This window comes from Dendrobates tinctorius, unplaced genomic scaffold, assembly GCF_039654945.1.
Source record: "Dendrobates tinctorius isolate UK_male_01 unplaced genomic scaffold, ASM3965494v1 ptg000214l, whole genome shotgun sequence".
Lineage (NCBI taxonomy): Eukaryota > Metazoa > Chordata > Amphibia > Anura > Dendrobatidae > Dendrobates > Dendrobates tinctorius.
Window position 1 is genome coordinate 5,154,047 of NW_027361881.1, and position 26,671 is coordinate 5,180,717.

General features: G+C 44.8%; 1 protein-coding gene across 2 annotated transcripts; it reads left to right on the forward strand.

Moving 5' to 3' along the window:
- LOC141058747 (fatty acyl-CoA hydrolase precursor, medium chain-like) lies at positions 1–26,671 on the forward strand. 2 transcript variants are annotated; one of them, XM_073554950.1, is made up of 13 exons: positions 1–140; positions 1,020–1,224; positions 8,262–8,394; positions 9,199–9,332; positions 21,451–21,604; positions 21,876–21,989; positions 22,133–22,228; positions 24,178–24,318; positions 24,412–24,489; positions 24,581–24,728; positions 25,644–25,793; positions 26,175–26,247; positions 26,347–26,671. In XM_073554950.1, the coding sequence occupies exons 1-13, from the start codon at positions 80–82 to the stop codon at positions 26,531–26,533; spliced, it is 1,674 nt and encodes a 557-aa protein (XP_073411051.1). In that variant the 5' UTR covers positions 1–79; the 3' UTR covers positions 26,534–26,671. The 2 variants fall into 2 exon arrangements, with proteins under 2 accessions (XP_073411051.1, XP_073411052.1); XM_073554951.1 differs by lacking the exon at positions 1–140 and having other exon boundaries at positions 1,053–1,224; positions 8,252–8,394.

A 26,671-nucleotide genomic window follows, 5' to 3' on the forward strand; every position in this document is an offset into this window, starting at 1 on the left:
CGGAAATAATGCTGTGCACCTTGCACAGAAGAACAGAGAAACAGAGCAGAGTCCTCCGGGTGACAGCAGCGCACGGGACATGGAAAGTCTGCGGCGTATTCTGCTTCTTACCCCCTTGTTTCTAACTGCAATCGGAACAGGTGAGAACTGGGGAGCTGGATGCTATAGGACAGAGTGCAAATAACAGTGTGCATCAACATGCAAATCCAGAATTTATAATTATCATTAATGATATTCTTTGTTTTTGCAATATATTTATTAATCTTTACTATAGACAGTTACAGTATATTCTTGTACATAGGGGCAGTATTATAGTAGTTATATTCTTGTACATAGGGGCAGTATTATAGTAGTTATATTCTTGTACATAGGGGCAGTATTATAGTAGATGTACTCTTGTACATAGGGGGCAGTATTATAGTAGTTATATTCTTGTACATAGGCGCAGTATTATAGTAGTTATATTCTTGTATATAGGAGCAGTATTATAGTAGTTATATTCTTGTACATAGGAGCAGTATTATAGTAGTTATATTCTTGTACATAGGGGCAGTATTATAGTAATTATATTCTTGTACATAGGAGCAGTATTATAGTAGCTATATTCTTGTACATAGGGGGCAGTATTATAGTAGCTATATTCTTGTACATAGGGGGCAGTATTATAGTAGTTATATTCTTGTACATAGGGGCAGTATTATAGTAGCTATATTCTTGTACATAGGGGGCAGTATTATAGTGGTTATATTCTTGTACATAGGCGCAGTATTATAGTAGTTATATTCTTGTACAAAGGGGCAGTATTACAGTAGTTATATTCTTGTACAGCCACTGGTATTAGTATTATAGCAGTTCTTGTCTGGTGGGGGGGTGCAGTAATTAGAATCATTAATTCTTTACAGTAAAGATTAGTAAATATATATCAGTCGTACAAGGTGTACTAGTAGGAGGATCCACTAATGAGAATATAAAACATTAATACTATCATTAATTGTCCCCAATAATATCTTTGATCTTAGGTGTGAAAGCTGAAAGACCATTAGTAACGACAAAGTATGGAGACCTGCGGGGCATCACGGTGCCAGTAAAGGAGACATCTAGAGTCATTGATGCATTTTTTGGAGTTCCTTTTGCGAAACCTCCAGTGGGACCACTGAGATTTGGTAACCCTAAACCTCCGAAGCCCTGGAAATCTGTGAGAGATGCCTCCCATCCTGCTCCCATGTGAGTGTCATGTGTTTGTGCTGAGGTTATAGCGACATATTGTGTCTACATATATACTGTATGTATGTATGTATAGAATTTCACATTGTCAGGTAGTTATTGGGTAGCTTTCCCACAGGCACTGGATTCTTGTGTCAAAACAATTTGACGTTTATTTTCATAGGTTGCACAGCACCAAAATAAAACCATAAACACAAAATCCCTAGCCTTCTCCAGGTGCCCTGGCTGTGATTTTTGTGTTTCTGACTTGAAAAAGGCCTGTTAGGGCCGAAATGTTGCATTGTCTACCTCATTTTTTGTAATTGCACCATGCGTTTTAAAGGACTGAATAAAATCTACATTTTATCCAAACTTCCTGTGTTCTATGGAGACACGGGGGTCAGCGGATGTTCTTGTTTGCTAGCCGAAACCGAGTGGACCAGGGTACATACCACTGAACGCTTGCTCTCTTCCCGTGGGCAGAACACTGCTCAGACAACCAGGGTGAGGGTAAAACAGTGTGGCAATAATTTATTGAACCAACAACAAACAATTGCTTGTAGAAATACCAGCAAAATACCCAAGATGGTGTAGTTTACAGGATGCCGGGATTAGAGCTGCTTCCAGGGCTGATTGCCCCCACCAGTGGTACCCTGGTTTTCGTGTGCCCCCACAGAGAGTAGGTGATAACACACTAAGGAAGATAACCAAGATCAGTGAGATATGTGGCCAGGTGACCTGATTGTCCCAACCTGGATTCTTCAAGATGTCTCTGGGGATCAGTGATGGTCAATGAAGCAGATCTATGTTCTCCCAGTTGGGGCCATGGTCCCCTAAGCTAACATTCTGTAGACTCCCCTGGTACAGAGGCAAAGTCTCCTTATATAGTTCACAACTGTCCTTGCTTTGATTATTTATAGTTTATCCTTCAATGTTCGCAAGTCAACAAACTGCATGGACAGTACAATGTGTAATCGACATAACAGCAAACATCATTGTTCAGTGTCCCTGCATCCCTGTTTTGCAAAGATAAGAGTACAATAAACTGTAGGAGCTTATATAACAGGTAAATATTCATCCATTTACAAATTCATTCATTTACAAATAATAATTTAACCTACAAGAAGAGTCAAAACTTCAGACAACAGTTTATGGTTTTGGGCCTACTGAATTTACGCCTAGTATAATTAAGTAGAAAGGCTGTGTTGTCACAGGTGCCTTGGAATCTTAGCAACCCTATAGGTCCCTGCCACTGGGTAAGGGACTTGCACTTTCCTGTGGTCACTAACACAAGTCCCTGATACCCAGGCTGAAATTTTCTCCCTTTAGCTTACCGATTTTACCACCTGGATTTTTTGCGCTTTTTTAACTGTCCCGTGACACAAGAGATCATTATGCCTGGCTAATTTCAGAAGGCGATTATTGGCTCCCATCTCCTGAGGAACACCATTTCACACACATTTTCAAAATTATCTTCTACCTTTAACTCCCTGAGCAGTTGTCCTGGGACTACTCCAGGTCAGGGATATTGGCTTCATGGGATGCTTCCTCATTCTTCATTCACCTTTCTAGCCCTTAGAGTGAACAGAAATTTACCTTTACATCATGTGCCTTTGTTACCATAGCTGACTCCTGGCGGCATACTGGACTACTGGGTGCTGTCACTTCAGCCCATAAGTCTCAGATCAAAAGAAAATCTCGACTGATAATAGCATGTAACAAGTCCTTGACCAATCCCACTTGTTGAGACACGGAACCACAAGGTACACATATGTAAACTTGGGCCATGGGATAGTTCTTTGCGTCTCTCTGGATACACCTACCCCACCCTCTTCTCAGAGACTAGCACATGCGGAAGTGTGGACCTTGTCAGGGTCATCAAGCTCCCGGAGTCCAGAAGTCTTGTCACTTGGACACAGTTCACACTCACCTGGCACTCTTGAGGCACGGCAGGCAGGGTAGATGAAGGAGTAGTAGCACAGGCCACGGACAATTTGCTGATATTTACCTCGGAGCACGACGCCGCTAACAGATAATGACGTGAGGTTTAGTCTTTGAAAACCCTGCTCTGGCCCGTACTGGGTCTTTCGGCATCCCAACAGATGTGGTCTTGGGCCCTTTGTTTTCTGTATCCCAGACAGGTGATTAAAGCTCACTTGTTTGCATAGAGTTTTCTCCATGGCCAAGTATCTTACCACAAGACTCACAAAGTCATGTGTATTTTGGAGATCTCTGTCAGAAACACCGCACTGAACTTGCTCACTGAGCCAGTGCGCGTGTCCTGAGTAAAGCGAACTGTGCTCAAAGATACCTGTGGAGCGGGCAGCAGCCTAGTAGATGCGTACTTCAGAGCCGCAGGACCTGAAGCACGTGACTGCTAGGGGCGTGGCCTAAACTCCAGAGAGCTAGGAGCTGCAAGAGAACTCCTAGCAGGGTAACTGCGAGACAAAGTTACCAAGGGGCATAGACAGGGAGGATAGTCAGATCACAGGCAATGAGTCATACACAGAGAGGATAGCACAGTACAGAATCAACAGGCAAACTCACAACGGGAAACAGAACCGGATCAGAACCATATAAACAAGCTATAACAACGAACAGGCACACAGAGGTCAGCACACTTGGCCAAAGGCAAAAGTATAACTGGCAGGGATTGGAGCTTCCCAGGGGTTTAAGAAGCTCTCCCAGAACCAGAAAGAGGCCACTATCATTAACCCCAGGTGTGCAGGTCAAAACCTGCACTGAGCTCCAGACATTAACCCCTGACGTGCAGCTCAAAAACCTGCACTGGGAACATGACAATCTCCTTGGGCAAACCAGCTTTGCACAGATTTCGGTAGTGAGTGGATAAATCAGTCCACCACCACTCTGTCCACCATCTGTGCCGGAGAGCAGGTTTTGGGCTGCAGTCAAATTTGCACCAGGTGTAACAAATCAAACAGCTGAGACCAGGCAGGCTTGTCCAATTAGTAGCACTAGAGGTGCACCCGTTGCACCCAAAATGCCAGGTTGACTCCCAAACTGTCATGTCCGCCATGTCTGTCATGTCCGCCATGTCTGTCATGTCCGCCATGTCTGTCATGCCGCAAGATGCCTGGAGCAGTGTGCACGCGCGCCATACCTCTTGGCTGCACGCTGTTGCTGGGTTACCATCCGTCTCTGTCTGACTCTGCAATCCGCTGTATTCCTGGAAACCCCTGATCATGTGACCCTTCCTGTGTTCCAGTCCTGCTCTGATTCTGCAATCCGCTGTATTCCTGGAAACCCCTGATCATGTGACCCTTCCTGTGTTCCAGTCCTGCTCTGATCCTGCAATCTGCTGTATTCCTGGAAACCCCTGATCATGTGACCTTTCCTATGTTCCAGCTCTGCTCTGATTCTGCAATCCGCTGTATTCCTGGAAACCCCTGATCATGTGACCTCTATGGTTCTACCCAGGCTGTTCTAGTGGTGCTCTCTATGATCCTGGAGGATCTGAACCCAAAGTCCCTCCCTGGTCCTGACCCGGAAGTACTGATGCTATGGTGCTATATCAGACCGCCCCTCCCTATGGTCATGGCCTGAGTATTGTGTTGCTTCCCTGCATGGCTGCTTGGTCTGCTGGGTTGCTCCCTCTATTCTGTGCCCCTGCACTCTGCCCTGTTGTGCGTCTCTGCACACGCTCCATGCTTGTACTCCGTCTCTTGTCCCGTGCCTTGTCTTATGTTTGTCCATTGTGTCATGTTTCGCCCTTATCCTGCTTGGACTTGTGCTCCTTCCGTTGTTCTCTGCCTTGCCTGTTTCTGCCATGTCTTGCCTTCGCAAAACTCTGCCTTGTGTTCCTTCCTATGTTCTCGGTCTTTGCTTCTTCTGCCTCGCTCTCTTCCTATGGTGCTCTGTAGTGCCTCCTGGCACACACACCATTCCTCCTCTCTTACCTTTTGTGCTCTCTTGCACATTTGTATGTCTAGTCCCAAGGCTCCGCCTTGGCCCGGCTCTAGGCTTCGGCCTATGCTCCGCTGCTAGACTCTGTCCTCTGGTGCTCTCTAGCACACTCCCTGACTAGTCCCAAGGCTCTGTCTTGGTCCGGCTCTGGGCTTCGGCCTACTCTCCGCTGCTAGCTCTGTTCTCGCTCTGATCTGAATCTATGTTTCTGCCTAAGCTTCCGCTCCTTGTTCCGTATCTATCTATCTATCTAGCTTTGCCTTGTTTCTTGTTTTGCCTTGCTTTGTTGCTTCGTGTGCCCTTTGCATGCACCTGGCCTTCCTAGCCTCCTGTTTGTGTCTCAGCCGTGCCCGCCCCAGCTGTGCCTGCCTGCTTGTGCCTCAGCCGTGCTCGTCGGTCAGTGACAGCTGTGTCGCCTGCTATGCCTCAGCCGGGTTCGCTGGAGTCTTGCCCGCCTGTTAGTGCTGCAGACCGATCAGCTAGCCAGTTCCCCAGCCGTGCTCTCTGTGCTTCCTTGCACTTCACGCTGTTTCTGCACTGCGCCCTACGTCCTCTCTATAGCACGCGCAGGTCCTCGCTTGCCCTTGGCATACCTCCCCGTGCTTCTATAAAAGTACGCGCAGGTTTTGCCATGTACCCTGTTGTGCCCTCTAGCACGCACAGGTCCTAGTGTGTATCTTGTCTTGAACCCTGACCCTGGCGTGCCTCTCTGCATGCGCAGGACTCTGCTTTTAATCTCTGTCCCTGGCATGCCCCTCGGCATGCGCAGGCCTCCGTCCTTGAACTGACCCTGGCGTGTTCCTTTGCACGCGCAGGACTCTGCTCTGTACCTTTCCCTGGCGTGTCCCTCTACACGCGCAAGCCTCCGTCCTTGAACCTATCCCTGGCGTGCCCTTTGCACGCGCAGGCCTCCGTCCTTGAATGAACTCTAACATGTTTTCAAGCATGCACCCTGCCTTGAACCCTGGCGTGGCTCCAAGCACGCACCCTGCCTTGAACCCTGGCTTGCCTGCCGGATTCCCGAAACCTGCCGACCGCTGCTAGAGGTCCGGAACCAGATGACTGCGGCCTGATGTCCGGAGCTGATTTCCGCAGCCTGATGCCTGGATCCTGTTGGTGGTTGCCAGTAGTCCAGAGTCCGATGCCATCGCACCCTGTCTTAGATCCTGGCGTGTCTCCTTGCACGCACCCTGCCTTCGACTCTGGCGTGTTTCTCGGCCCGCACCTTGTCTTGGACTCTGGCGTGTCCTAGCACGCATCCCTCCTAGGAACTCTTGTGTGATCCCTAACACGTACCCTGCCCTGGACTCCGGTATGTTTTCTGCACGTGTTATGTCTGGAACATTTGGCGTGCCCTTGCACGCACCTTGCCGTGTTTCACCGTTTGTGCCCTGCATCTGATTCTCTGTTTTTGCCTTGTATCTGATTAAAGTGTGTAACCACGTTTGCTGAAGAAACCTTGTGACTTTGCTTTATGTTTCGTATCCTGTTCGTCCTGTTGCCTGACACTCAATAGGGTCTCCCTGAGCCGGCCGTCTGGTCCAGTTGCCGTGGTGGCTCACCCCCTTGGTCTTGTCCCTGACACTCCCTGTACACAGGGGGTGGGTTCTCACTAGGTCAACTCGCCCTAGGTGGGTGCCACGGCCCAGAGGGTCCACTCTAAGAAAAAAAACGACTCAGCTTAAGCTGACGCTCGTCACACAAACTTGCCATAATGTACACCTTTAGCTTGCTGAAGTCCTTGGCATACTGCAGAGCACGGCCATAGTCTGCTTTCTGCTGTTTCCCAATAAGATAAGGAGCCAGAACCTCTGCCCTTTGCTCTGGGTGCACTTTCTCCCTGTGTGCAACTCTTTCAAAGACACTAAGAAAAGCCTTAATAACATCCTCCAAAGTAATTTTTTACAAGGCATCCTGTACAGTTCGCCTCACCGCGATACCTTCATTTTGGTTGGCGGGAGGTGCCTTCTTCCTGGCCTGGACAGTTTCTGCCAAGAGAGTCTTCTGCTGCTCTTGCAGCTGCTGCTGAAACTGTTACTGCTGCTGTTGATACGGTTGGATCAGCAGTTTGTTGTTGGTCCTGCTGCTTTTGCAGCACATTATCCTGGTCCAGTTGCTTAACAAGCTCCTCCTTGGTTTCAGGCTGTGTTTTCAGTGCTGTTACTGCCTTTGCTCAGGACATTCAATCTTTACACCGTAATTGCCTGTACCCTTTTGGACTGTGCTATGCATTTAAACACCAATTTTAGGGATTCACGCTCTCAGGTAGGCATTAGGTAGTGTTCACACAGGAAATGGATTCTTGTGTCAAAGCAGTGTGACAATTATTTCCACAGATTGCATAGCACCAAAACCATATACTCAAAATCCCTAGCCTTAGGCTTGTGCAGAAGTAAACCAAATAAATTACACTTTTTCTACTCATAGCCGGCTGAGCTAATCCCAGTTAAGGCCTGCTTCACACATCCGTCTTTCAGATCAGTTGTTAACCGCCAAAATGGCGGAAAACGGATCCGTCAGCAGACTGACAGGAACGTGTGGCATCGGACCGTTGTTCAGATGGATCCGGCAAAGGTTGAATTTTAAAGGAACCCGTACCCGGAAAAAAGGAGAGAGAGGGAGGGAGGGAATTTTAGCGGCTCCCGGAGCGGTATTTATGGGTTAATGCTGAAATTAGCGGACCGTCAAAGCCAAAAAACGTTGCAGGGTTCGTTTCATCCGCCCGGGAGCCGCTAAAATCTTGGCTGATCCGTAAAAAAAAACGGGTGGGACGGACGACCGTTAGTCAACATCCGCCAATAATGTAAGTCTATGGAGGAAAAAACGGGTCTGCCCCCTTTTTTGGCGGATCCGTTTTTTTACAAATTTGGCGGATTTTGACTGAAGGGAAAAAACGGATATGTGAAACAGCCCTAAGTCAAACAAAACAGCCATCGTCCATATCAGCCACTTATTCTTGCAGATTGGTGCAAACAGTTTATGCAGACTCTTCTTAGAGAGATTCTGACTTGTCTCTCTTCAGCTCCAACACAAATCCACTCTGGTCAGCTTCCCGCAGCTGACACTAAGGAGAACAGCTAGCATTCAGAAATGCAGGTTATTTCTTTTTCTACTATGGATTCAGTGTGTTTCAGGTGTTTACAGTTAGAAGACCATTGGTTAGGAGTAAATTACCAAGCCTCTGTACAGACGCCCCATTGCTCAGAAGATTGCCTGTACCTGAATGTGTTCACTCCGGCTGACAGAGACAAGAAATCTAAGTTACCTGTAAGTATCTGCGGTGTTTACCTACACTAATGCCCCGAGTGTCCTCACAGCTGTGTGCGCCCTGTTGGGAGTGTCAGTATGTTGTAAGTTTGTTCTTAATGATATGTTGTTTCAGTCTTTGTTGATATTAAATATTAGAGTTTCATTCTGTGCTTTTCTATTAGTTTCCTACTTTTATTCTTCGTTACATATTGTTAAATCAAATTAATTTCTAATTTTACTTCTGCATTGATACATTGCTTTACCCTGATGTCAGGTTTAGCTGACATTACGTGTGTTATTTCTGTACACTTAGCTCATATGTAGACACAGGTGCTATGTGAGACGTATATATAATCACCTGAGACATGTGGAGAGGGGAGGACACTTTACACTGACACCAGGCAGAGAGTCAGGATGCTGAGCAGCTGGCATGTAGGGTAACTCATTCCTATTCCTGCAACATCTTCAGCCATAATATTGACACAAACACAAACTTCCATTCAGGATCCCAGGAAAGACGGAGAAAAAACTTTGATATGGACAAATTTTGCTGAAATTATTCTTTTTTTTTTGTAAGAAACATTGTGACATTTTCTTTGGAGTATCGCATCTGCTAGAGAGTCCTGAATAAATAAATATACAAATAAAATAAATATACAAAAAAAATATATTTAATACGTTTCTCCTGTAATATTAAGTGTATGACTGATATCTACTGCACCGTATAACACTATGTGCCGTTTTCTGAGAAGGTTAGTAATGGTAGGCCTGGAAGAAAAATGACTTTTTCCATGAACTTTATTCTGTTCCCCTTTCCCCTAGGTCATGGTTTTTATACATGGTGGTGGGCTGCGGCACGGGCATGCCAATATGTTTGATGGCTCCGCACTTAGTGCCTATGAGAACGTAGTGACTGTGAGCATCCAGTACAGGCTGGGGATCCTGGGGTTCTTCAGGTAAATATATTCTACTTATATCCTCCATTATTCATCATTTACCATCAGTACAGGATCAGTAATGTATGTACACAGTGATAGCACCAGCAGAATAGTGAGTGCAGCTCTGGGGTATAATACAGGATGTAACTCAGGATCAGTAATGTAATGTATGTACACAGTGACTGCACCAGGAGAATAGTGAGTGCAGCTCTGGAGTATAATACAGGATATAACTCAGGATCAGTAATGTATGTACACAGTGACTGCACCAGCAGAATAGTGAGTGCAGCTCTGGGGTATAATACAGGATGTAACTCAGGATCAGTAATGTAATGTATGTACACAGTGACTGCACCAGCAGAATAATGAGTGCAGCTCTGGAGTATAATACAGGATATAACTCAGGATCAGTAATGTATGTACACAGTGACTGCACCAGCAGAATAGTGAGTGCAGCTCTGGGGTATAATACAGGATGTAACTCAGGATCAGTAATGTAATGTATGTACACAGTGACTGCACCAGCAGAATAATGAGTGCAGCTCTGGAGTATAATACAGGAGGTAACTCCGGATCAGTAATGTACTATATGTACACAGTGACTGCACCAGCAGAATAGTGAGCGCAGCTCTGGAGTATAATACAGGATGTAACTCAGGATCAGTAATGTAATGTATGTACACAGTGACTGCACCAGCAGAATAGTGAGTGCTGCTCTGGAGTATAATACAGGATGTAACTCAGGATCAGTAATGTAATGTATGTACACAGTGACTGCACCAGCAGAATAGTGAGTGCAGCTCTGGGGTATATTACAGGATGTAACTCAGGATCAGTAATGTATGTACACAGTGACTGCACCAGCAGAATAGTGAGTGCAGCTCTGGAGGAGAATACAGGATGTAACTCAGGATCAGTAATGTATGTACACAGTGACTGCACCAGCAGAATAGTGAGTGCAGCTCTGGAGTATAATACAGGGTTTAACTCAGGATTAGTAATGTAATGTATGTACACAGTGACTGCACCATCAGAATAGTGAGTGCAGCTCTGGAGTATAATACAAGATATAACTCAGAATCAGTACAGGATCAGTAATGTAATGTATAAACACAATGACTGTGTAAGTTGCCAGGGCGAGTTAGTCGCGGACAAGCTGCTGCTCCTGCACCATCTGACACCCATCTCGTGTCCCTGTCCCGGTGTGCTGCTATGTGTGGGATGTACCATGTTTACTTGTGGCCCATAGACCTCCACTGGCTTTATTCTTCCAGAACCTTCGCAGCAAACGATCCAGGGGACTCTGATTTCATTAACACAGTCAATTTTTTACTTGGCAACTTTTGGTCATTACAATCAGGTATATAGGATAGGGCCCAACTGGTTAGTCTTTCGCACAGGTACCCAACTTAACTTCAGCCCTAGTTCTCGGTATGTGTAGAGCATCATCCCTCCTGTTAACTTCTCTAGCATTAGGAATTATTCACCACCACAAGCAGTGCACCGGGATTCCATCACCTCCCACCTGTGAGTCCATCTTTCTCTGCAACTCTGCAGTCTTAGTGCGCAAAGACCCCGACGTACATCTTGGGCAGTGCCTGTCGTCCAGTGAATCCCCGCTGTGGCAACGGGGTGATGCTTATAGGAATCTCGCCTACCTCTGTCTCCTACTCACTAACTTCCTTGGAGCAGTCAGGAGATTGGCTTGGGCCTCAGTCACTTCTCACCATCACTGCTTAGAGCTCACCTCTATGTTCCTCACTCCTCCTGCATTGAGGACAAAATGGCTTTGAATCATAGAATCGCAGAGTTGGAAGGGACCTCCTGGGCCATCTTGTCCAACCCCCTGCTCAAAGCAGGATTCGCTAAATCATCCCAGTCAGATGTCTGTCCAGCCTCTATTTGAAGACTTCCATTGGAGGAGAACTGACCACTTCTCGTGGCAGCCTATTCCACTCATTGATCACTCTAACTGTCAAAAAGTTTTTTCTAATATCTAATCTGTGTCTCCTTCCATTCAGTTTCATCCCACTGCTTCTAGTCTTTCCTTGTGCAAATGAGAATAAAGTTGATCCTTCTACAATGTGACAGCCCTTTAGATATTTGTAGACAGCTATTAAGTCTCCTCTCAGTCTTCTCTTTTGCAAACTAAACATTCCCAAATCCTGCAACCTTTCCTCATAAGACAGGGTTTGCAGACCGGTCACCATTCTGGTCGCTCTTTTCTGAACTTGCTCCAGTTTGTTGATATCTTTTTTAAAATGTGGTGCCCAAAACAGGACACAATATTCCAGATGAGGTCTGACCAAAGAGGAGTAGAGGGAAATAATGACGTCACATGATCTAGACTGTATGCTTCTGTTAATACATCCTAGAATTGCATTTGCCTTTTTTGCTGCTGCATCACACTGTTGACTCATATTCAGTCTGTGATCTATTAGTATACCCAAGTCTTTTTCACATGTGCTGTTGCTTAGCCCTATTCCTCCCATTCTGTATATGCTTTTTTCATTTTTATTGCCCAGAAGAAGCTAGAAGCCATAGTGAGTAGCAAGGGTTGATTTCATATTGAGTATGTGACACTATACTTGAACTATGGGCCCATTTACATTGATCTAATATAGGATAGGACCCAACAGGTTACATTATTTCCCACAGACTTAACGTCAGCCACAATTCTCAGTATGGGTAGAGCATCCCTCCTGCCAACTTCTCTAGCACTAGGAATTCTTCTCCATCACAAGCAGTGCACCTGTATTCCATCATCTTCCGCCTCTGAGAGTTTGAATCCATCTTTTCCTGCAGCTCCGAAGGCTTAGTACCCCTAAAGACCCGTGCGTCCATCTCAAGGTTCCTAGACCAACAGATGGATTCGCACTGAAGGGTTCTTTGAGTAGCAGGTTCATGCTGTCCCTAGCAGCCTATCGCCTGTGACCGCTGCTGTCACCTCACCACGCTTTCTCTACCTGAACTTGACACTTCTTGGTTTTCAATGTTTTATTTATTGAGAATCACTGGTTAAATGATATCAGCGTAAACCGTTTCATCAGGGCAAACATGAAAGACAAAGGGAGCAAATAGTACATTATTCAAAAAGCCACACAGGCCTCAGGTATAAATGATATCCAGTAATTTTCCCAAGTTTACAAGAATGAAAATGCAAACGCTTCTGCCGAAATATCATTAATGTGGAAAATGAATGATTCTTGATTACTATTAACAGACAAACATAGTAGTGAAACTAAAGCTCTGAAGCTCAAGAAAAAAAAACACCATTGGTGAGACAGTACACCAACTGGAAACCGAACAAGAGCTCATAGGGGAGGTGGGTAAACCGAAGGGAGGTATCAAGGGAATGGGGGGGGGAGAGGTGGAAGAAAAGTCCGCTGGCATATTGGTCATGTCCAAATTCAAGGCGCGGATTCAGGCACACATAGTGATATGAATTTATGTGATTTCCTATACATTACCCAGAGACTCCAGACACGCGAAAAGGAGGAAAGGCTATGTGTAGAAAGTGCTGCTAATTCTTCAGTATGATGCAGTTGGTCGATCTTAAGTAATAGCTGATTTGTGTTTGGAATATTAGATGAGTGCCATAACGTAGGTATAAGGCGCTTACCAGCTGTTAGAATGAAGGACACCAGCTTAGATATAAATTTGTTATTTGGAACTTTTGGGAGATTGAGGAAAACATGTTCCGGTGTTAATTTTATATGGATACGCACCACTTCATCTAAAGTTTGAGATACAATGGTCCAAAATTTTTGTATGATGTGGCAGGACCACCAGGTATAAAGGTATGAGCCTCTGTCCTTTTCGCATCTCCAGCATATATCTGGCGTAGTAGGGAACCACTTACCTAACAGGAGAGGTGTTGTATACCAGTGAGTTTATTATTTTGTGACTGTTTTCTTGGGCTCTCACACATTGTGAAGGGCCATATGAAGATTTGTAAATTAGATTAATTTGGGAGTCAGAAAAGGAGTGGCCTAATTCTTTTTCCTATCTCAGCAAAAAGGCTCTTTTCGGAGGTATTTGTTTTAAGATTAGCATATTATAGAGGGCAAAAAGCACTTTTTTTTCAGGGTTTTTGTTTGGGAGCATAATGTTTCAAAAGTAGTTAAGGGTCATGTTAGGTCACCATTGATCATGACTTGGCGTAGTGTCTTCCTAAGAGATTCATAATGTATAAGGCTGTGTGCCCACGATGCGATTTTTAAGCGTTTTTGCCGCGATTTTCGGCGCGAAAACGCTGCAAAAACGTTTAAAAATCGTGTACAGAACGCCCCCCATGCATTCCTACGGCATTCCGCACATGCTGTGCTTTTTTACGCTATGGAATCGCATCGCGGAAAAAATCGCAGCATGCTCATTCTTTTGTGTGGAATCGCAAAGAATTGCCGCGATTCCGCACCCATAGGAATGCATGAGAATCGCTTACTTCCCACATGTGGCTATGCCCACCATGCGGGAAGTTAAGCGTGTCATGTGCGGTTGGTACCCACGGTGTGGAGGAGAGGAGACTCCTCCAGGCCCTGGGTTCCATACCCCTGTAAAAAAAAGAATAAAAAGTAAAAAATCGGGGTATATTTACCTTCCGACGTCCCGCGTTGCATTCCCGGCCTCAGCGTTCCCAGTAATGCCTTGCGGCAAGGTCCTGTGATGACGTAGTCTCGCGTGACTCTAGTGGTCTCGCGAGATCGCTATAGTAACGCGAGACCAACGTCATCACAGGTCTCGCAAGGCATCGCTGGGAACGCTGAGGCCCGGGATGGCAGCGCGGGACGTCGGAAGGTAAATATACCCCGATTTTTTTATTTTTTTTATTATTTTTAACATTCTATCTCTTACTATTGATGCCGCCTAGGCGGCCTCAATAGTAAAAAGCTGCTCACACTTGTCAAACACTATGTTTGACGAGTGTGACCAACCTGTCAATCACTTTCCAAGCCATGCTTCAAATCGCTTGGAAAGTGCTTGAGAAAATCGCGAACAGAATCGGGGTAAAATCGCGCGGAAAAAAATGCACGATTTCTGGGAAGGAGTCCGGTTTTCACTGTGTGTATTAAAACGCTACGTGGGCACATAGCCTAAAGGTGTAATTAGACATTGTTGGTAGCTCCTTCATATCTTGAAAGGATATAATGGTCCCCTCCTTATATAACTGATCCAATAGGGGTGATTGATCATTTGATACAGGTTTCAATAAATCAAAAGCCATGACGTCTGATACCCTAGTTAGTGGTGAGGGAGTTGGGGACAAATAAGGTGCCACAGACTTCCACTCTTGACCGCCACCCGAGTAAGGAGGTTTGGAAAGGTAATATTAAGTGACGTTGTGGGAGATAGGATAATAGAACGTAATTGAGTTGGGATCATCTGTTCTTCTATAGTGAGCCAGGGTTTCTCTCCAGCCTTCCTGACCCAATCAACAGTCCTTGATAGCATAGCGGCTAAATAATAAGTATGAATATTGGGCGCTCCCATGCCACCTTTTCTCCTAGGCAGTGATAGTGTGTGGGAGCTAAGTCTTGATCGATGCTTATTCCATATGTATTTAAAGAAGGAGCAATTGACCTGGGTCAGGAGCGTCCTGAGCAGTTCTGTAGGTAGCATTTGAAATAGATAAATTAGTTTAGGTAAAATAATACTTTTGACTAGGTTTTTTATGGGGAGATATGGGGCTCTCCACTTTTTGGTATGATCGGCAATTAAATTGAGAAGTGGTTTATAATTTAGGCTAAATAGATCCTTATAGGATGGGCTAATTTTAATACCAAGATACTGTATATAGTTACCCGGACCAATGAAAGGGAAATTGTGACTTGAAGCCGTTTATAGTGCTAGTGTTATGGAAATTTGGTTAGGATAAATCCATCCCTGTGTGTGCTGCGGCCATACCCAATTAAACTGAGTATTTTGAGTGCTCAAAGAAATGACACTGTACACATGGTTACAGGATAGCATTCCCTCAATACTCTGCAGGTTTATTGCACATACATGGTTTTATAATTACTTATAGAAAGGGGTGGTTAGTTAATTAACATAAGGTCAAGCTTCTATGTTATTGGCTGTTTGAGTATATGGAGGATTCTTTTCCAATATTTTTATTGACAAATTTTAAAACCATACAGTAATGACAAAAGTGTTTCACAGCTGGATATTAATAGGAGGGGGGGAGGGGGACAGGAAAGGGGGAGGGGGATGAGAAAAGGGTAAGGGAGGAGGGGGAAAAACACACAGAGAACTTATGCTTTAATAAATATTACCATATTAGAAAACCGTGAGATATTGAGATCTACAATAATGTGGCAATGCTCTTAAGACATTGTTATGGTTCAAAATATTACATTAACAAAAAGACTATCAAAGCCTAAAGAATAAAACAAAAGCAATAATAGCACAAAGGTTTCCTAACCAAAGAGGTAAAGGTTAGTCTATAGACGCAGGAAATGTCAGGTCTCATCTAGACCTTTTTTTATAGAATTTTGCAAAAGAGTGTATGGAGGATTCTAACAAAAAGGCTGATTTAGCAAGATATGATTAACTGTCCCTTTTCCTGCTATTCGGCAAAAATCGAGACATCAGCTTGGACATTTGGTGCTAGTTCCTGTTTCTCGATGTCTGGAAAATGCCAAGAAGTTGTCTATTTTGGACTGGCTGGTTCACGGGGTCACTAGGTCATTCTGAGCAATTTATTTATTTAAACTTTTTTTTTATTAGTTTTAAACAAGAAGGAAAAAACAATACATGCGACAGATAAAATGCTTTGTCAAAAGTTACATCGCTTTCCTAGCCCATCTTCATTCTGCGCAATTTATTATAGGGAACATGTTAGCAGTGAGATCTGTATGAATTGTATACATTTCCATCACACTAAGAAAACCAAAAACAAAAATATCCTGGAATAAAAAAGTAAAAAATATATTGCAAAAATTGCACGAAGGTAGTAATAATAGTAATAATAAGGGTATTTAATTAACATAATTTTGATCAAAATAATGTAGAAGCCATCCCGCCACGTCAAGGCAACCCCCATGGGACAGTCCTAACTCTTGTATTTAAAACCTTTCCACTTGTCAATTGACGTAAATGTGAACAAGGACCGAGGGACTGAGCCACCAGTAAAGCATAGGCCAGACAGGATGGATTTTCCAACTCCGAAACAGGGTGGTCACACCCTTATATGCACAGAATGCACAATGAAACAAATGTTTCCACTTCTAATAGCAGAGTTCTCAATAGCATTTGTCAGGTGTATGGCTTTTTCTGGTCTTTTGCTTCCCTTCCCATGTTGTTCTAGTTTAAAGCTCTCCTTGCAAGTGTAGCAAGGCGACTTCCAGATACATGTTTTCCAGTCTTCGTAAGGTGCACCCCATCTCTAGCAAGTAGTCCATCGTAAAGGTAATTATTATTATTATTATTATTATTATTATTATTTATTGTTATAGCGCCATTTATTCCATGGCGCTTTACATGTAAGGAGGAGTATACATAAAAACAAGTACAATAATCTTGTCGGAAGAGGTGGGTCTTCAGGCTCTTTTTGAAGGTTTCGATGGTAGGTGAGAGTCTGATATGTTGTGGTAGAGAGTTCCAGAGTAGGGGTGATGCGCGAGAGGAATCTTGTATGCGATTGTGGGAAGAGGAGATAAGAGGGGAGTAGAGAAGGAGATCTTGTGAGGATCGGAGGTTGCGTGCGGGAAGGTACCGGGAGACGAGGTCACAGATGTATGGAGGAGACAGGTTGTGGATGGCTTTGTATGTCATGGTTAGGGTTTTGTAATGGAGTCTCTGGGCAATTGGGAGCCAGTGAAGGGATTGACAGAGGGGAGAAGCTGGGGAATAGCGGGGGGACAGGTGGATTAGTCGGGCAGCAGAGTTTAGAATAGATTGGAGGGGTGCGAGAGTGTTTGAGGGGAGGCCACAGAGCATGAGGTTGCAGTAGTCAAGGCGAGAGATGATGAGGGCATGGACTAGGGTTTTTGCAGATTCTTGGGTGAGGAATGAACGGATTCGTGAAATATTTTTGAGTTGAAGTCGGCAGGAAGTGGAAAGGGCTTGGATATGTGGTTTGAAGGAGAGATCAGCGTCAAGGATTACTCCGAGGCAGCGAGCTTGTGGGACTGGGGAGAGTGGGCAGTCATTTACTGTAATTGATAGGTTCGTAGGGGGGGTCACGTGAGATGGGGGAAAGATGATGAATTCTGTTTTGTCCATGTTGAGTTTCAGAAATCTAGCGGAGAAGAAGGATGAAATAGTGGACAGACATTGAGGGATTCTGTTTAGTAGGGAGGTGATATCTGGTCCAGAGATGTAGATCTGTGTGTCATCAGCGTAAAGATGATACTGAAAGCCATGAGATTCTATGAGCTGTCCCAGGCCAAAGGTGTAAATAGAGAACAGCAGGGGCCCAAGGACTGAACCTTGTGGGACTCCGACAGATAGGGGGCGAGGTGAGGAGGTGGTGTGTGAGTGGGAGACGCTGAATGTCCGGTCTGTTAGGTATGATGAGATCCAGGATAGGGCCAAGTCTGTGATGCCAAGGGATGAGAGGGTCTGTAATAATAGGGAATGGTCCACTGTGTCAAAGGCAGCCGACAGGTCCAGGAGGAGGAGGACAGAGTAGTGTCGCTTGCTCTTGGCGGTTAAGAGGTCATTGGTGACCTTAGTAAGGGCAGTTTCAGTGGAGTGGTGTGACCGGAAGCCAGATTGTAAGCGGTCGAAGAGGGAGCAAGAAGAGAGATGGGAGGACAGTTCAAGGTAGACGTGTTGTTCCAGTAGCTTGGAGGCGTATGGGAGAAGTGATATAGGGCGATAGCTAGATACAGAGGATGGGTCAAGAGAGGGCTTTTTGAGGATAGGTATGATGGAGGCATGTTTAAAGCTTGAGGGGAAAACACCAGTTGTTAGTGATAGGTTGAAGAGATGGGTTAGGGTTGGGATGAAGACTGTGGTGAGGTTTGGTATGAAGTGAGATGGGATTGGGTCGAGTGCACAGGTGGTGAGATGTGATCTTGAGAGTAGAGTGGAGAGTCGATCTTCTGTAATGGTGGAGAAGTTGGTTTTGAAGGTGGAGGGCTGGGAAGTCAGGAGGAAGGGCTCTGGGGGTTGTTGACCAAAACTGTCCCTAATGTTATCAATTTTCTGCTTAAAAAATGAGGCAAAGTCTTCAGCTGAGATGAGTGGGGAGGGAGGAGGTGCTGGGGGGCAGAGGAGAGAATTGAAGATGTTGAATAACTGTTTAGGGTTGTGAGACAGGGAGGATATGAGAGATGAGAAGTAGGTTTGTTTAGCTGTGGCGAGTGTGGTCTTGAAAGTAGTGAGGGACTGTTTGAATGCGATGAAGTGCTCGTTGGAGTGGGATCTTTTCCATCTGCGCTCAGCAGCCCTGGAAGCTCGCCTCAGCTCTTTGGTCAGGCTGGTGTGCCAGGGCTGTCTGTTGATTTTGCGAGTTTTGGTATGTGTAAGTGGGGCAGCGGATTCCAAAGCTACAGCTATTGTGGTGTTATATAGAGCAGCAGCGTCATCCGCATTGTGTAAGGAACTTATATCTGTGAGAGGGAGGAGGGATTCAGAGAATGAGTGTAGGTCAAGGTGTTTAAGATTCCTGCGAGGGTGTGAAAGTTTGTGGGGTGGGGATTGTAGACATGGAGTGAAGAGGGAAGAGAATGTGAGCAGGTTGTGGTCAGAGAGATGGAGAGGTGAGTTAGATAGGGAGCAGAGGCGGGTGAAGATGAGGTCCAGTGTGTGGCCATCTTTATGGGTGGATGTAGAAGACCATTGAGTGAGGCCGAAGGAGGAAGTGAGAGATAGAAGTTCAGTGGCAGCTGAGAGGGAAGTGTCAATGGGGATGTTGAAGTCACCCATGATGATAGCAGGGATGTCCGCGGAAAGGAAATGAAGAATCCAGGTGGTGAAGTGGTCAAAGAAGGTGGTGGCTGGCCCTGGGGGGCGGTAGATGACAGCCAGTTGGAGGTTGGAGGGGGAGTAGATGCGCACAGAGTGCACCTCAAAGGAAGGGAGGGTAACAGAGGGTGGCAGTGGGATTGGGGTGAAGGAGCAGGTATCTGACAGGAGAAAACCAACTCCTCCGCCATGTTTGCTGCTGGGGCGGGGGGTGTGAGAAAGGTGGAAGCCGCCATACGAAAGTGCAGCAGGAGAGGCTGTGTCAGAAGGGGTGAGCCAGGTTTCGGTGATGGCGAGGAAGGAAAGTTTGGTAGTGACAAAAAGATCATGGATGTAGGAAAGCTTGTTGCAGACAGAGCGAGCGTTCCACAGAGCTCCTGTTAGTGGGACTGGGGAAGCGGGGGCTGGGTGAATGGGTATAAGGTTGGAGAGGTTACGGAAGGTTGTGATAGAGCGTGGATGGGAGGTAGAAATGACTGTGGGAATGTGGTGAGGAGGACCAGGATTTGGAGAGATATCACCAGCAGTGATAAGGAGCAGAGAAAGTGTTAGCAGGTGGGAGCAGGAGAGGGCATGAGGGGGCTGTCTGTGTTTGGAGACAGAGGATTGTATGTTAAGGAACAGTTTTGAGGCGGAGGTGAGGTGGATGGGGAGGATTGAAGAAGAGATGAACAGTTCCTTACTAGGAGTAGGGATTAGGGGAATTAGCAGAAAGTGAAGGATTATTGGGGTGAAAATGAAAACAAACAGAAACATTGTTTACAGTGACTGTACAGTTACCTTCAGTTCCCTTCTGGTTCAATTCTGGTTTTAATTCTTAAATTAATCTTCACACTTCTAGAACACACTTATAATTCATTCCGTTATCCAGAAATCCAAATCCTTGCTGACGGCACCATCGACGTAGCCAGTTGTTCACCTGCAGAATCTTATTCCACCTCCTTGTTCCATGGCCATCCACTGGGAGGATGGAAGAGAAGACCACCTGCGCTCCCAGTTCTTTCACTTTCTTGCCTAAGTCTTCAAAGTCTCTGCAGATGGTTTCCAGGTCGTTTCTTGCGGTGTCATTTGTCCCCACATGTAGTAGCAGGAATGGGTTAGTCATCTGTAGGTCTGGAGAGTTCTGATATCCTGTCAGACACATCTTTAATTTTTGCACCTGGAAGACAGCACATTTCTCTTGAAGTTATATCCGGTCTGCAGATAGCGGCCTCTGTTCCTCTCAACAGGGAATCCCCCATGACCACCACTCTCCGCTTCTTCTTCACAACAGTTTTCTTTCTCCATCCAGGAGGACTCTGATGGAATTGTTAAGTTTAATTTTAGCTGATGGGTGGGAGTACATTTGTAGTATGGCCGCTATTAGTAGGGAGGGAAAAACTATTGAGGGTTCCCTGTAGGAAGATCCAATCCATTCTTTCAAATGCTTTCTCTGCGTCAGTGCCTAGAAGCACCAGAGGTGTCTTCTGAAATTTAGAATATTGCATTAAATGAAGGACTCGCCAAGCATTTTCCTTACCCTCTCTGCCCCTAATGAAGCCGGTCTGATCTGGAGAGATCAATTTTGGCAAATAATCCGCTATGCGTTTTGCAAACATGCTAGCATGACTTTTCAGATCCACATTCAGAAGGGAGATGGGCCTATAGTTGCTACAAAGTTTTGGATCTTTGTCCTCCTTGTGTATTAGAGAGATATGGGCTTCCAAGGATTGAGGGGGGGACTGCCCCTGAGCACCTCATTACACAAATCGAGAAAGTGAGGTTCGAGGGTCTCGGAGAAAGCTTTATAGTATAGTCCATCGGGGCCAGGAGCTTTCCCCGTGGGGCTGTTTGCCAGAGTGGATCGGATCTCATCCGGAGTAGAAGGTTTAGAAAGGGGAACTTGACACTTCATGAACTTGGCATTTACTCTCAGTTCTCCTTCGTTAATCAGGGCCGGTCGTTACAGTTAACCCTGTTTAGGATAAACTGCAGCCCCAGAGGGTTTTACCTGTTAGATAAATTACTCTTAAACACATTTACCCTCTTGGGGAGTCAGAGTACAACATCATCTCCTCCTCTCCTACAACTGCAACAGCAGAATAGTGAGTGCAGCTCTGAAGTATAATACAGGCTGTAACCCAGTATAGGTTGTTTCTATGTAGATTTATTTGATGTCTTCTGTAAGGGATAGATATTACTTTCTGGTTTTTTATTTTCAGATTTTTGTCATTCTTTTTTTCAGTACTGGAGACAACCGGTTACGTGGCAATTATGGGTTTCTGGACCAACTTGCTGCTCTCCGATGGGTACAGGAAAATATTGCAGATTTTGGGGGTGATCCCTCCACTGTCGCTATATTCGGTGAATCTGCTAGAGACGTCAGCGTTTCCGCTCTCGTAAGTTCTGTCCAATAATTGAGAACTTATCATCACTCGTAAATCTTCTGCTCATTCACTTCATGAACTGATCTTTTTTTATTCTTACAAATGCATGAGTAAATGCTTATAGAGTTGATAACTTTCCGTTCACACATCTTTTTTCCTTGATAGTTAATAAAGTACAGGTCGATGTTCAAAAACTGTGCAACAAAAATTATAAGAAAGAATAACGAAAGTGTCGAAGTCATGGGATAGAAAGCACAATAACCTGGATTGTCTCCTCTTCTAGCTGGCATCTCCTTTAGCAAAAGGTCTTTTCCACCGCGCCATCTCCGAGAGCGGAATCGTGTCTTCATCAGGCTTAGTGGTCAGCACGTCTGAAGAGCTCATCTATTTCCAAAATGTAATTATTGCCCCTCTATTTACCCCAATAGAAATAATACCGGTATCTGAGCCGTTACATATTAATAGAGGTCGGCGAGGGGAGTGCGACCGAATAAACTTTTTGTAAGCGATATCTGAACATAAGACCATTTTCCTCTGCAGATAATATCGGAGTTATCCGGCTGTGATTTCGCCTCCATAGACGACTGTCTGATGAAGAAATCAGAGGAAGAAATTTACATTATTACCTATGGAATGGTAGGTGCCATGTCACACTACAACAGTACCGCCGACCGGGGAACTACGTTGACAGTGTTTAAGATCCAAACTCCTTTAATTGATCAATTTCTTTTAGTTTTCCATTTCTTTTTCTGCTTATTAAGGTTTTTTTTTTTCCCCAGACCAGTCAGTCCTCTTTCCACATTACATAATTTGCACTGGCCGGCTTCATCACCAAGTCATGAAAATCTTGCGCATGCGCTGCTCATTTCAGCAGCATCGCTGCACCTCTGTAGCCGGGTGTACGCTTCCCGGCTTCAGAGGCGCACTGCACATGATGGGAAGCCATCTTCTGATTTCCTGGTCATGAGCAGTGCGCATCTGAAGTGACGCTGCCGAAAAGAGCGCCGCATGCGCGAGATTTGCAAGAGCGGCGAAGTCGCCAAATGATGTTATCACACACACAGAGACGTGATAACATGGAAAGAAGGCTGACTAGTCTGGGAAAACGGACATCCCATGGACTAGTCGTAGCCCTCATTAGCATAGGAAACGGGGACAATATAAATTCTTTTTTAAAACATTTATTAACTGAATAACGTTATACAGGGCAGGTTAGGCAGGGAGTTTTAGTAATACATAAGTGAATGCTGCTAGGTTGGATGGCTCGGGGGACCAAATGGCTTCCCATTAATAAAATGGTGTTGGTAGCGGCGCAGGTTGAGATTTTTACTAGTCTTTTACTAGGCATTGCTCCTACTAGCCAGTTTCCTACTCCACACTGATGAGGGGCAATACCCCGAAACAGCTGTCTGTGGATGGATACCATGTTTTGGCACAGGTGGTTTCCTTCATTGGAGACTGCCCTTCCCGTGGTTGTTCCTTCCCGGGGAAAGACCTGGCTAGTCATTGCTTGCGTTGAGAAACATGTCATGGTGTCTCCGCGGCTTGTGTTTTGCATATACTCAAGTATATACGGTGTATATATATTATTTTTTCCTGTAACTCTCAACTGAGATGCAGTTATGAGAGACTCCACAAGATGGCAACAAAGTACAAAAAGTCTTAGCTTTTATGGTTGTTTATGAGGGTTACAGTGCAAGCCGTGCTGGAGGATAACTGACCACAATGGAGGATGGAGGCCAGGATGGTCACAGAAGAGGGCCACAGCAAGACCTCTCGCAGAGCAGAAGAGCATCTCACAGGACAGCAGCAGAGCCCAATAAGTATTTGATACACTGACTATTTTACAAGTTTTCCCACCTACAAAAAATGGAGAGGTCTGTAATTTTTATCGTAGGTAGCTCTGCAAAATGGCCTCCAGCACGCCACTAACATCCATGTGTCTGCTCAATCTGTGAGAAATGGACTCCATGAGGGTGGTATGAGGGCCTGACGCCCACAACTGGGTGTTGTGTTTACAGCCCAACTCCTTGCAGGGCGATTGTGTCACGAGTGTCCCGTCCCCCTGGAAGACCTGGAGACAGATGGTCACGTCATGTAATGAATCGCAGATCTTCTTTAGAGATGGTGTGATTTGTGTCCCATATTGAATGGAGGCTCAAAATATAAGGTCATTTCTACCGAACTGTGAACACCATAAAAACAATGGCATTTTTGCTTTTTTTTTCACCGCCTTTTAAGCTTCTTTTTTTTTAATCGTTTTTCTTATATGATAACATGAATGGTGCCATTAAAAGCTACAACTTGTCCTGCAAAAAAACGAGCCTTCATACAGCTACGGGGCTAGAAAAATATAAAAATAAGGCTCTTGGAAGACGAGGAAGAAAAAATGAAAGCGCAAAATCTTGAGGCATGATGGGGGTTATTCCTAAATTCTTATTTTGGTGGAAGTCAGACATCGGTGTATGAGAATATCAGCAATCCAGTGTCAAATATTCTGTTCTGCTTTCATATAACCAGTATTTATCTGTCGTATATTGGGGTGCACCTACCCACTGATCCATCACAATATTCTCTCTCTGCAGGGCAAGATGTTTATTCCTGGTTTTGTGGACGGCGTTTTTCTACCAAAACCACCATTGACCATGTTTGCTAACAAGGAAAGTAACAAGGTCCCGTTCCTCCTGGGAATGAACAATAAGGAGTTCATCCTGACAACTCTATCAGTAGGTAGCAGCTCATTCATGAACGTTTATCAGTTTTGTGGCTTTTTGAAAGCGATTTCCATGTTATGATAAATGATATATCTTTGTATTTAGTCATTAGACTTCTCAAATGTAACAGCCGGGATGACACTGGAGTCTGTGAGGATGAAGCTTCAAAATTTTTCTATACTGGTGAGATAAGATGAACGTGGCGCATTTATGTTCTGATGATCCAATTAGTTTTCTCTGAAAAATTATTTCTATGTTTTTGTCAATTTTTTAGCCTCTGAGCAAAGAAGTCATTCCTCACATCATGGACGAATATTTTGCTTACATTACTGATCCAGTGGAGATTCGCGACCTCTACCGGGATTTGTTAAGCGATATTGTGTTCGTTATACCGACTCTAAAAATGGCAAAATACCATCGAGGTACAAGCCGGTCACATTGTAGCTTGTTTGCTGTTAGGACATGCTGGGACTTGTAGTCTAAATATATTGCTAATGTTGTTATAGGGAATCTATCAACGATATTCTTTCCACCAAACTATTTACAGTATATGCTCAATAAGACAATTCCAGCAATACACATTGTTCACCTGTTACTGAGAAATTAGGGTTTTAATTAATATTCAAGTGAGAATGATGAGCTATTCGTAGATCTGAAGCCTCGGTCACTCCAGCTCTATTCCCCGCCCAGTGCCACCTCCTCCTAATTGATTGAAGGCTCCTTTGCCTGAAGTCACGCAACATAGAGGCGCTGAGTAGAGTTGAAGACCTATTTGTAAATCTGAAGCCTCTGTAACTCCAGCTCTATTCCCCGCCCAGTGCATCCTCCTCCTTGGCTGTTTAACTTCAGACAAAGGAGTTGTCATTCAAGCAGCAAAATTAAATTTCTTACTATTTGTGTCACTTTTTAAAAGATAAGGACACTTTGAGGGTTTTTTCCCCTTAATCCATATCTGAGCTCCTTCTGCTGAGAGAGTTTATAACTTTTATTTTCGTTTTTATGAGCTGCTCTCAGAATAAACTCCATCAACTCATTTTGCAGCCATCAAATACATGCATGTAAGTAAATAAATACATAATAAAATGACCCCAAAGGTGTCCATATAATCTAATAACAGGTAGGGGTGTACTAAACAAGCCATACCGGTGGCTGAGGACGCCCACAGATACCTCCCATTTTGCTCACTGCCTCAACACCTTCAAGATGCCGAGGAGATGACAGTCCCAGTCTCATACAGGCGCAGCAGCTTGTGGATGAGCATTATCTTTAGTAACATCTCAGACTGTACAATGTCATGATGCAGACACACGAGTCTTGGTCTTCTTGTTTCTCTACAGATATGGGGGTCCCTGTGTATCTGTATGAGTTCCAGCACTCGTCAAGCTTACTACAACATATAAGACCACTTTTTGTGAATTCCGCTCATGGCGACGAGTTATTTTTTGTGTCCGGAGGACCCTTCCTAAGAGATGGAGCCTTATACTCTGGTGAGTCAATGAGAATAAGTACATTGCATTTCTGCCCTAGATACAATGTATAATCAGAGGAAAAGCACCCGAAGTGACATGATTGTTTCCATAAGCCCCCAATAACCCGACAGGTGTCTGCACACGGTTTATTCCACTAGATAATGAATCGCAGCAGCTTTCCTAGACAGAGGACCCATGCAAAAATGGTATGGTGCTCTTACATTTTTGTTTATTTTCCATTATGACCCTATGGTGGTCCAAGGCCACAGATTCCACCAAGTCAGGTCCACTATCAGATGTATCCCTGCTGGACCCACTATTATATTTTTGGGGCCAGTGTGTGGATGAAGTCTTTATTCCCTCATGTGGACCATTCACTGCTGCTGTTTTCTTTCTCAGGACCTGCAACCCAGGAAGAGAAACGCCTGGCCAGAACCACAATGAAATACTGGGCAAACTTCGCTCGCACTGGGTAAGACCATGCCCCATACAAGAATCACCGCACGTTCGCTGCGCTGTCGTCACCTAATTATCGTGCCCAATAGTAATAATGCCACGTTGTGTACTGCAGGAACCCCAATAGTCCTGGTCTGACAATGTGGCCGGAGTACGGCGCAGATGAGCGCTATCTTGAGATTAATTTGAAGCAGAAATTGTCTTCGAAGCTGAAAGAGGAAAAATTCAAATTCTGGAACGAGATCCTTCCAAACAAAATGAGCACGAAGACCTTTAATGTTGGCAATCGCATCGAGCTGTAAAATCTTACAAAGAAGTTTCTACAAGTGAGAAGAAAACGCACAATATGAGGAGGCTGAGATGCGGTATACTTGGAAATCAAAACCACACAGTTGTTTTTTTCCCTACTTTTTAATAAATTTTGCTTTTATCAAACTTGA

Excerpts from the sequence above, each read along its gene's own strand:
- LOC141058747 (XM_073554950.1), top strand. The coding sequence starts at position 80 with ATGGAAAGTCTGCGGCGTATTCTGCTTCTTACCCCCTTGTTTCTAACT. Across the intron at positions 22,229-24,177 it reads ACATTATTACCTATGGAATG|GGCAAGATGTTTATTCCTGG; the intron begins GTAGGTGCCATG and ends CTCTCTCTGCAG. Across the intron at positions 26,248-26,346 it reads GCAAACTTCGCTCGCACTGG|GAACCCCAATAGTCCTGGTC; the intron begins GTAAGACCATGC and ends TGTGTACTGCAG.